Genomic DNA, 12,640 nt, shown 5'->3' with positions numbered 1-12,640 from the left:
TGTGACATGTCAGTGTTAGAAATATAGAGGATAGTAGGTGATGGGCCTGTGACAGGTTAGTGTAAGAAATATAGAGGATATTAGGTGATGGACCTGTGACAGGTCAGTGTAAGAAATATAAAGGATATTAGATGATGGGCCTGTGACAAGTTAGTGTAAAAAATATAGAAGATATTAGGTGATGGACCTGTGACAGGTCAGTGTAAGAAATATATAGGATATTAGGTGATGGGCCTGTTACAGGTTAGTGTAAGAAACATAGGCAATAGTAGGTGATGGACCTGTTACAGGTTAATGTAAGATTTGTAGGGTCTAGTAGGTGATGGGCCTGTTACAGGTTAGTGTAAGAAATATAGGGAATAGTAGGTGATTGACCTGTTACAGGTTAGTGTAAAAAATGTAGGGGATAGTAGGTGATGGACCTGTAACAGGTTAATGTAAGAAATAGAGGATAGTAGGTGATGGGCCTGTAACAGGTTAGTGTTAGAAATATAGAGGATAGTAGGTGATGGACCTGTGACATGTCAGTGTAAGAAATATAGAGGATAGTAGGTGATTGGTCTGTAACAGGTCAGTGTAAGAAATATAGAGGATATTAGATTATGGGCCTGTAACAGGTCAGTGTAAGAAATATAGGGGATAGTAGGTGTCAGAAACTGAGTAAGCAGCAGAAATTCTCTATGTTAAACTTTCAATTAGGGAAAATTTTGTATAATTTTAAAGATAATTCTCTTGTGGGATAAAGATCTGAGCTTTCATCTTGTATTTTGTCATTAAATCTTTTTATTAAAGTCCTATTCTGGTAAAACTAGCGTTTAATGCATGTGACAAAAGTGTTGTCCCAGATTAGCCTGTGCAGTTTGCACAGGCTAATCAGGGATGACACTCTCTGCTTTAATGGAATTTTAGGTTTGATCAAAGTTTCTCCTAAATGAATAACCAGTTTAAGCCGAAACTGTTGTCCCAGATTAGCCTTTGCAGACTGAGCGTGCTAATCTGGGACATCGCTCTAAGCCCAGTTCTCAAATGATTGTTACTCAGGTCTAGAGGCCCACATGAATGATCCTCTGCTGTTCTCCTGCTCCCATGACGGCACTGTGAGAATCTGGCGGCTTGACACACTGCAGATTGTGAGTATTTTTTTTATGTCTCCAGTAGGGTGGCAAATAGCAGTTGAACTGTCAGTCCATCAGTCTGTGCGTCCGTCCGAAAACTCTAACATTGTTCATAACTTTTGCAATATTGAAGATAGCAACTTGATATATGGCATGCATGTGTATCTCGTGGAGCTGCACATTGTGAGTGGTGAAAGGTCAAGGTTAAGATCATCCTTCAAGGTCAAAGGTCAAATGAATGGCTTTGAAGCGGCGCAATGGGAGCATTGTGTTTCTAACAAACACATCTCTCTTTAAGATTGTTTTTTTAAGAGAATAGTGGTCCATTCAAGTGAGTTTAGGCTTTGCAGATTCTGAGTATTATTAGTTTTTTACAATTGTTCAATAGTAGTCTAATTCATAAAATATCTTTTCTTTTTAAAAGCCTTTTTAGGCGGATTATATCAGGAATGAGTGTTACTATTTTTTTTTTCAAAGGGAAAAATATTAATCCATCAAAGGGATTTTTTCAATGGTAAATATAATATTTGGTTATCCAAAAATATAAGCAGTTTTTGCTGTAAAAGTAGTTCATCGTTGCTCTTGATAATTACAGATTGTAAGTATTTTTAGCTCGACTATTATACATGATATATATATAGTGGAGCTATCCTACTCACCCCGGCGTCGGCGTTTCCGTTCCGTTCCGTTAGCGTGCAAATGTTAAAGTTTTCGTACTACCCCAATTATTTTCATTGTCCCTAGACATATTGCTTTCATATTTTGCATACTTGTTTACCAACATGACCCCAACCTATAAACAAGAGAGGACAACTCTATCAAGCATTTTGTCATAATTATGGCCCTTTTTAGCTCACCTGAGCGATAGCTCGAGTTGAGCTATTGTGATCACTCAGCGTCCGGCGTCCGTCCGTCCGTCTGTAAACAATTTGTAAACATCTTCTTCTACTAAACCATTGAGCCAATTTCAACTAAATTTCATGTGGAGCATCCCTAGGTCATGGGACAAAAGAATTGTTAAAAAAAATTTGATCACATAACCAAGATGGCCGCCATGACCATATATGGTAAAAACCTTAAAAAATCTTCTTGTCAGAAACCGCTCATCAGATTTTCAAAAAAATTCACAGGGATGACCTTTGAGGACTCCCCTGAAAAAGTTGTTCAAAGAAATTCGATTCGTCAAAAAACATGGCCGCAGGAGCTCGTTGAACTTTGCATGTTTATTCGTTTTTGCCTATTTTGTGAAAACTTTCAAAAATCTTCCACATTTTTTGTCCGATCCTTTCCAAATTTGCACAGTGTCTTTATATCAATGAGGACACGAACCCTGCAAAAAAATGAGCATTTTTGGTCCATGAAGTACAGAATTACCTCCCCTTGAATTGAGAAAATGGTGTTTATGCAATAAAGTCCAAATTTTTCATCCAATTCTTTCCAAACTTGTAAGGATTTAGCATGGTTCAAACAAGGGAAACAACTACGGTTTATGCATGTTCTTTCTATTACAGATTTGCCTCCCTTTAATTCATTCAAAATCTCATTTTACAGCAGAGATTCCAAATCTGACCTGTAAATGAGCCCCATATTTACTGCCGGTGCTATGTTACCTTTTCCCATTTGATCATTCTTAAGTATTGGTCTTGTAATGCTGCTACTGCTACTGCTACTGCTACTACTACTACTACTACTACTACTACTACTACTACTACTACTACTACTACTACTACTACTACTACTTCTACTACTACTACTACTACTACTACTTCTACTACTACTACCACTACTACTACTACTACTACTACTACTACTACTACTACTACTACTACTACTACTACTAGTACTACTACTACTACTAGTACTACTACTACTAGTACTACTACCACCACCACCACCACCACCACCACCACCACGTCTACTATTACTACTTCTACTACTACTGCCACTACTACTACTACTTTTACCACTACTACTACTACTACTACTACTACTACTACTACCACTACTTCTACTACTACTACTACTACTACTACTTCTACTACTACTTCTACTACTACTACTGCTACTACTTTTACTACTACTACTACTACTACTACTACTACTACTACTACTACTACTACTACTACTACTACTACTACAACTACTATTACTACTACTACTACTAATACTACTACTACTACTACTACTACTACTACACCACCACCACCACCACCACCACCACCACCATTCACAGTGACAAAAAACGTATTCACACAATGGCTGCTACTACAACTTATAGCCCATATAGGGGGGCATGCATGTTTTACAAACAGCCCTTGTTTCTATGGGATTTTAACCACAAATGTTCATGTTTATCTCCGACACATATTTTTAGGTCACCTGTCATGAAGTGACACGGTGAGCTTATGTGATCGTGTGATGTCCGGCGTCCGTTGTGCGTGCCTGCGTGTGTCCGTGCGTCCGTCCGTCAACAATTTGTTAGTGTATACAGTAGAGGTCACAGTTTGCATCCAATCTTGATGAAATTTGGTCAAAATGTATATCTTGATGAAATCCGGTTTGGGATTGTATTTGGGTCATCTGGGGTCAAAAACAAGGTCACTAGGTCAAATAATAGAACAACCTTCTGTAGACAATAGAGGTCACAGTTTTCATCCAATCTTTATGAAATTTGGACAGAATGTTTATCTTGATGAAATCTGGGTTGGGATTTTATTTGGGTCATCTGGGGTCAAAAACTAGGTCACTAGGTCAAATAATAGAAAAACCTTGTGTAGACATTAGAGATCACAGTTTTCATCCAACCTTTATGAAATTTGGTCAGAATTCTTGATGAAATCTGGGTGGGATTGTATTTGGGTCATCTGGGGTAAAAATCTAGGTCAAATAAATAGAAAAACCTTGTGTTGACAATAGAGGTCAAAGTTTTCATCCAATATTTATGAACTGTGGTCAGAATGTTTATCTTGATGAAATCTGGATTGGAATTGTATTTGGGTCATCTAGAGTCATGAACTAGGTCACTAGGTCAAATCATAGAAAAACATTGTGTAGACAATAGAGGTCATAGTTTTCATCTAATCTTAATGAGTCAGGTGAGCGATTCAGGGCCATCATGGCCCTCTTGTTTACTTATGATATGCAGCAAATGTTAAAGTTTTTGTACTACCCCATTTATTTAAATTGTCCCTTTACATATTGCTTTCATATTTAGCAAACTTGTTTACCAACATTACCCCAACCTATAAACAAGAGCAGACAACTCAAGCATTTTGTCATTATTATTGCCCCTTTTATACTTAGAATATGCATATTATTGATAAATCTTTGTTAATGTTTGCGTACTACCCCAAATATTTCCTATATCCTTTGACATATTGCTTTTATATGTTGCATACTTGTTTACCAACATGACCTCAACCTATAAACAAGAGCAGACCACTGTATCAAGCATTTTGACATAATTATGGCCCCTTTTACACTTAGATAATTGAACATTTTGCTTAAATTGCCCAAACTTCTTTATTTATGATCACATTTTATTATTACTTGACAAACAACACTTACCTGAATACCACAATGGGTTCCACCCAAACAATACCCCACGCCCCTACCCAGAATCCCTTCCCCCGCCCATCCTCCCCCCCACAATTTTTTTTGTTAAACAGCATCTAATAAATTACCACACACCACATTATACACCCCTCTCACCCCCACCCCCCCCTACCCCCCCCCCCCCAATTTTTATGCCCCCCTTCGAAGAAGAGGGAGTATATTGCTTTGCACATGTCGGTCGGTCGGTCGGTCCGTCCACCAGATGGTTTCCGGATGATAACTCAAAAACGCTTTGGCTTAGGATCATGAAACTTCGAAGGTACATTGATCATGACTCGCAGATGACCCTTATTGATTGGTCAAAGGTCAAGGTCACGGTGACCCGAAATAGTAAAATGGTTTCCGGATGATAACTCAAGAACGCTTACGCCTAGGATCATGAAACTTGATAGGTAGATTGATCATGACTCGCAAATGACCCCTATTGATTTTCAGGTCACTAGGTCAAAGGTCAAGGTCACAGTGACCCGAAATAGTAAAATAGTTTCCGGATGATAACTCAAGAACGCTTATGCCTAGGGTCATGAAACTTCGTAGGTAGATTGATAATGGCTGGCAGATGACCCCTATTGATTTTCAGGTTACTAGGTCAAAGGTCAAGGTCACAGTGACCCGAAATAGTAAAATGGTTTCCGGATGATAACTCAAGAACGCTTATGTCTAGGATCATGAAACTTCATAGGTACATTGATCATGTCTTGCAGATGTCCCCTATTGATTTTCAGGTCACTAGGTCAAAGGTCAAGGTAATGGTGACTTGAAATAGTAAAATGGTTTCCGAATGATAACTGAAGAACGCTTATGCCTAGGATCATGAAACTTGATAGGTAGATTGATCATGACTCGCAGTTGACTCCTTTTAATTTTAAGGTCACTATATCAAAGGTCAAGGTCATGGTGACCTGAAATAGTAAAATGGTTTCCGGATGATAACTCAAGAACGCTAATGGCTACGATCATGAAACTTCATAGGTACATTGATCATGACTTGCAGATGACCCCTATTGATTTTGAGGTCACTAGGTCAAAGGTCAAGGTCATGGTGACCCGAAATACTGTGAAACCATTTATTTTCGTCAGCACGAAATTTCGTCCTTTTTAAAAAATGACTATTTCGTCATCACTTAAATTCGTCCATTTCTGGTTTTGAAAAAAAAGTGCCGATTTGTTTGTAATGTTTGTAATATATGTAATACACGGTTGCAAAAAATGTGTGCTGGGGAAAGAGGGGTGACACTTGGTAGTCACTTGCAGGAGGTGGGCCTTGTTTGGCAAATGCCAATTAACAAGTCTTGTTATTTCAGGTGATAGTAACTGTCCCTTATATTTTTAATAGTATTGTCTTTTATCCGGACTCGCCATGTGTTGGCTGTATAATCTGCAACACCCCTGAAAAACACAATACACACAATGGGTAATAAAGTTGTTAACAATTAGCGCTAATCAACACTATTCTACCTAAACGAAGTCGATGCATTCGATACAGCCTTATTGCATTCTCGTTTTACAGGAAAAAATGTCAGTTGTCAGTACACTGTATAATGTACACCCCTTTGTGTCAAAACCGGATTTAACTTGAGTGTGAATACTCGACTGTTTCATGTTTTTTGTATCAATACCATCCGGGTATCTGTACTATAAGTATACCAGTCTACAAACAAGGTGCGCGCTTCCGCATATGGGTATTCGGACGTTCAAAAAATTGACCTACGGTTTAGCATTCATGCCGTCGAACGCATTTAGCAATATAGCTCGTTTTTTTTTTCACTGTTTCTTTACTTGCAAAAAAACCTAGTGGCTTAACTTACCTTGCAATCTTTTTTTACTCGCATTTTGCGAGTGTTAATTTTGAGCCCTGTGTATATGCGTGGATAACGCTGGATTTAAATGCCTCATGCCTACGGTAATTCAGTCCTATTTGTTTCAAATATTGGACATGATTGTTCGTAAGGATCTTGAATTCGTCCATTGGTGGAAGGACGAAAAAGACGAAAATTAATGTCTGACGAATAATAATGGTTTCACAGTCGTAAAATGGTTTCCGGATTATAACTCAAGAACGCTTATGCCTAGGATCATGAAACTTCATAGGTACATTGATCATGACTTGCAGATGACCCCTATCGATTTTGAGATCACTAGGTCAAAGGTCAAGTTCACGGTGACCTGAAATAGTAAAATAGTAAAATGGTTTCCGGATGATAACTGAAGAACGCTTATTCATAGGATCATGAAACTTGATAGGTAGATTGATCATGACTCACAGATGACCCCTATTGATTTTCAGGTCACTAGGTCAAAGGTCAAGGTCACAGTGACCCAAAATAGTAAAATGGTTTCCGGATGATGACTCAAGAACGCTTATGGCTAGGATCATGAAACTTCATAGGTACATTGATCATGACTGGCAGATGACCCCTATTGATTTTCAGGTCACTAGGTCAAAGGTCAAGGTCACAGTGACAAAGAACATATTAACACAATGGCTGTCACTACAACGGAGAGCCCATATGGGGGGCATGCATGTTTTACAAACAGCCCTTGTTTTTTTTTTTTAGACATCATCTAATTAATAACCACACCCCACATTATACCCTCCTCTCCCCCCCCCCCCTACCCCCCATTTTTCCTTTTTTTTATTTTTGAAAGATCGGCTAATAAATGACCACATCCCACATTATACACCCTCTCAACCCCCCCTCCCAATTTTTTTTCCTTTTTTTTGTTTGAAAGATCGTCTAATAAATTATTGAATATGAACAATTTCCCCTTGATGGCTTACGTTATACTGTCAAGCACTCGAATAGGATGTCCCCCAGTCAATACAGGGGACATATTGATGTTGCCCTGTCTGTTTGTTAGTTTGTTTGCGTCAAATTTAACATTGGCCATAACTTTTGCAACATTGAAGATAGCAACTTGACATTTGGCATTTTGAGTGGTGAAAGGTCAAGCTCAACTTTCAAGGTCAAAGGTCAAATATATCAGGGGGGGGGGAGACATAGTGTTTCACAAACACATCTTGTTTGTTTATAAAAAGAATGCAATCCAAAAACGTTAGTAGTTTTATGCTAAAAGAAGGCCATGCTAGATTTTGAGTATTGCACTCTTATCAACATGGTTGTGTTTTCAGAAAATAAATGATGTTTGAATTTTCAGACTTAAAGAGCAAAAACCTCAAGGGCTCACCTAAAACTTAAACTGACAGTAATTTTTCAGTAGGGCCATGAAAGGCAAACTGCAATCCCACCGACCCCATCTCATTTTTTAACAGAAAAGAATTGCCCGGCCTGCCCCTTGAGGCTGTTTTTTTTCCCAACAAACAAGGAACGAATTTGGAAGATTTTATTGAAGCATGTTTAGAGAGCAAATTTCATTTGACAAACTTGTGACTTCTTGAGGGTTTGCAAGTTTTTTGTCTTGTGCCATATGCTGCCAGAGTAATGGCAGACCAGCCTGTGCTTTTGCGCAGGCTGATCAGGAGGTACTCTGTCTCCTAATGAGACCAATAAATCATGACTTTATAGCGGACATGGTAGTTACTGACCAGGTTAAGCAAATGAGCTACACTGTCCTCATATCGCATAAGACCCTTGTTTGCTTAGCGTTGCTCACAGAGTTGGTTTGCTGAATATCTACTCATATAATTGTTGTGTGTTGCAGACATGGTAGCTACTGACCAGGCTTAGCAAATGTGGGGCTGGAGTGGAGCTGCGCTGTCCTCATATCACATAAGACCCTTGTTTTCTTAGCTTGACAAATATGAGGTTTGCTGAATATCTACTCATATAATTGTTGTGTGTTGCGGACATGGTAGTTACTGACCAGGCTTAGTAAATGTGGGGCTGGAGTGGAGCTGCGCTGTCCTCATATCGCATAAGACCGTTTATTGCTTAGCACAACAATTATGAGGTTTACTGAATATCTACTCATAAAGTTGTTGTATGTGTTGCAGTTCACGAGGCTTGATGTAGGGGAGAAGATCTACAAAATGGGACTGCTGTCTATGGCAGAGTTCTATATCCAAACCAAGAAGGATATACTGGTCTACAGTCTTAATCAGGTATTGTAGTTGTTAAAATTAATCGAGCTCAACCGCAGTCTTATTTCTTCATTATTATTTCTTTAAGGGACTTGTTCACAGATTTAATTTTTTATATATATGGGGACAATGTAGTTGCCAGTTTGGGGTTCCTTACTTCTGTCACACTGTAGTTACAGTTTCTCATAGCGCCTTCAATATTTTACCGATCTTTTACATATTTGGCATGTAGGTACCTTGCATGGACCTCTACCTTTTGATGATGTTTGAGGTCACTGGGGTCAAGGTCACTGAGGCTAATAATAGATTTTTCTGTCACAGTTTTGTTACAGTTTCTCATAGCACCTTCAATATTTTTCAGATCTCTTACATATTTGGCATGTAGGTACCTTTCATGGACCTCTACTTTTTGATGAGGTTTAATGTCAATGGGGTCAAGGTCACTGAGGCTAATAATAGATTTTTCTGTCACAATTTTGTTACAGTTTCTTCTTCCATATTTTACCGTTCTCTTACATATTTGGCATGTAGGTACATTGCATGGACCTCTACCTTTTGATGAGGTTTGAGGTCACTGGGATCAAGGTCGAGGTCACAGAGGCTAAGAATAGATTTTCTCAAGTTCACACTTTGGTTACAGTTTCTCATAGCGCCTTCAATATTTGATCAATCTCTTATATATTTGAATGAGGTACCTTGCATGGACCTCTACCTTTTTGATGAGGTTTGAGGTCACTTGGATCAAGGTCACTGAGGCTAATAATAGCACAATTAAACCATATATCGACAATGCATTATTGGGGAGCATCCATCAGTTTTACTGATATCCTTGTTTTATTTCCAGACTTTAAATGATTCAAATATCAGTATTAAAGAACTCCAGTATTATGCAGCAACTGCCCTTTCAGTTTTGATTGAAAAGCTATTGCCTTTACCACTTGGCTTTTGAGCTGTTATATACATTGTACATGTAATATTTTGTAAAAGCAATCCACATATTGTAACAAAATATACACAAGACAGGCATTCCAAACAAAATTAATTTTTTCACGTTTGTAACAGTCTTCATCAGGTATAGTGTTCATCAACATTTGCAGTTAGATATTACTCTCTTTTTCTTGAGTACCATTTTTTACCGTGTATTACTCGCAGTTGTATTCCCCCTGTTGCGCAATAGGAAAAATTGGACCGATGTGAAGTCCAATGTGCAGAGTTTCTTTACAAGACAACTTTCATTTCTGCCATTTTGGCATTACAAAACTAGGTTTTATATGAAATCTTAAAGGAACTTGTTCATAGAATTTTGCATTTTTTGATGTATGTCATTTAATGGTTTAAATTGATTAACGTGAACATCAGTTCTAAAGAGCTCAAGTATGATACAAGAACAGGATTTCAGAATGATTTTTTTTTACCCCACCCGACCTTTGGATAAACAAAGTTTGCATAAACCACTCAGCAATTTAAGCTGTGAAATACAGCATGCATTATATATTTTGTATAAGCAATCCACATATTGTCACAAAATACAACAAAGACAATAGAAGCATTCCAAATTATTAAATTGATTTTTGTTTATAGCGCCTTATAATGTTATCAGTTTCCAATGATGATTATTCATGAACTAAAATGTATTTTCAGTCTAAGTCTGCTTCATTTGTGTTATTTTGCTCCCTGATTACTAAACTTTTCCGTTATGCATGTACACATCTTATCCTGACCTGTTGTAATGGCGCATCAATTTGTTTTCGCAGTTCTACCAATTCTTCTCACCCGTTGAGTCTGAGACCAAACGGCTGATGAACTGCCGAGCCAAAGGTCGTCAAAACAGAATTCTCGGATCAACTGAGGTACTGTAAAAATGCAGTCATAGGTTTACCCGCTCATATGTCAAGGGGTATGAAAATGGTTTGAAAATTTTACATTTTGTGTCTGGGCACTTCATAAGTCGGGATAAAATTACACAAGACAATTGGAAAATTAGCGTCAGTAAAATTGCGACCCCATCAAATTTAGTTCCGATTCTGTGATGCAACTATACTGTTTAGCATGTTAATTATATTAAACAAACCCGATATTATAGTAGTTAAAAAAGTATTACCTTGCAATTTGATTATAAGTTATAATCCAACAAAATACTGTGCCATTATGTACGATATATGTGTTAAGGAATTTTGTAAATACCCGCGTACGCCATTGTTAGGCTAATCAGGGATGACACTTTCTGGTTTCAAGGAATTTTTTTTTTAAACTATTAAATTCAGTTTCTTTTTATGAAAAATCGAGTCTAATTTATGATGATGATGATGATGATTATAATAGTGGTGGTGGTGATGATGATGTGATGATGATGATGATGATGATGATGATGATGATTGTGAGATGATGATGATGATGATGATCATGATGATGATGATGATGATAAAGCATTAAGCCCTGGTTTCCCAGAACAAGGCTCATTAATACAAACTATGTTTCAGGACGGCAGCGTCCGATTGTTTTCACCAGTGACCGGCCTTACGCTGACCATCATATACCCCATGGCTTCATTCCAGGTATACGTTAGAATTATATTCAATTTGAGCTGTGACGTGAATTTATCTTATACCATATGCAGCCGGCGTTACACAAAGTTTTTCACACCATTTTTGGGATGAGTTCCGGTCCATGTGGATTGGGAAAAAAATGCGGAGGTTTTATTAAAATTGGGAAATTAGTGTTGTTGTTTTTGTAACAAATGCTTCAAAATTGAGAATACAATTTTTTTTTAATACTATATTTACTAATGTCAAAGTTATAGAGGTTGATGGGAGATAAACTAAATAATGACATATAAAAAAAAAAAATATTTGGAAACCTTCCATTGGGAATTTTAAGGTCCCAATCAGGAAAAAAAATACTTTTTTTCCATTAGAATTGGGCCGTATACCGGCCCCAAATTCAAATGAAAAAAACAACAAGCGTACCTCTAGACCAGCTTGCGCAATCCCAGAGTCTTGTTTGGAGCTCCCTTGTCCTCTTTAAAGTCATGCAAGGTTTCTTGGTCTCATTTGCGGACAGGTAGCTCCTTACCAGACTGCCTGAATGTGCAGGCTCGTCTGAAGCTATGCTGGGTGTATATAAGACCATTTTTCCCATACTGCGCTAATTTATTGTTGTTTATTGGTTGATAGGCAACAATTTTGAGTCTTGAGCGAAGGAATTTAAATACAAGGATTTTTATGCAAGTTAATTAAAAGCCATGCATCAAAGCTACAAAGAACTGTTTATTGACTGATGAATAATGATAATCTGAATATTATTTTTATTCTCACATGATTTGATTAAACATTTTGCAATTTATATAAATACTTAATATTGCTCACTCATCAGAGGGAAGATATTTCACTCCACTCTGCTTTGTGTCAGGACTACTTTAAAAAAAATGTTAATGAGTAATAAAATAAAATTATATATTCTATGCAATATACATTTATATAAAAAACATTTCTATTTGATGTTGATATAGGCCTTTTTGTTGGAAAACGGAGATTTCTGCATGTGCGTAAAGTGTTAGTCCACACAGGCTAATCAGGGACTACGCTTCTGTCTAGAGTGAATTTTCTAAAAATTACATGAGACATCCTTTAAACAAACACTTCCATGAATAAGGAAAGGGTCTTCCCTAATTATCCCATGCACAAGCTAATCTGGGCAGACACTTTACACACATGCATTAAGCCCCATTTCACAAGCTAATCTGGGCAGACACTTTACACACATGCATTAAGCCCCATTTCACAAGCTAATCTGGGCAGACACTTTACACACATGCACTAAGCCCCATTTCACAAGCTAATCTGGGCAGACACATTACACACATGCATTA

The 12,640-nt window shown here is 37.6% G+C and overlaps 1 protein-coding gene across 1 annotated transcript in view; it reads left to right on the top strand.

Annotated features, from left to right (window-relative positions):
- Positions 1-12,640, top strand: part of LOC127847188 (uncharacterized) — a 210,548-nt gene that overhangs the window by 35,873 nt on the left and 162,035 nt on the right. The window contains exons 13-16 of the mRNA XM_052378911.1: positions 1,042-1,130; positions 8,686-8,793; positions 10,527-10,622; positions 11,253-11,327. Of these exons, the coding sequence (XP_052234871.1) occupies positions 1,042-1,130; positions 8,686-8,793; positions 10,527-10,622; positions 11,253-11,327 (368 nt within the window). The remainder of the gene's footprint in view (positions 1-1,041; positions 1,131-8,685; positions 8,794-10,526; positions 10,623-11,252; positions 11,328-12,640) is intronic.

This window comes from Dreissena polymorpha, chromosome 10 (genome assembly GCF_020536995.1).
Source record: "Dreissena polymorpha isolate Duluth1 chromosome 10, UMN_Dpol_1.0, whole genome shotgun sequence".
Taxonomy (NCBI): Eukaryota; Metazoa; Mollusca; class Bivalvia; order Myida; family Dreissenidae; genus Dreissena; species Dreissena polymorpha.
The sequence above is the reverse complement of the archived record's forward strand: the minus strand, read 5'-3'. Positions and strand labels throughout refer to the sequence as shown.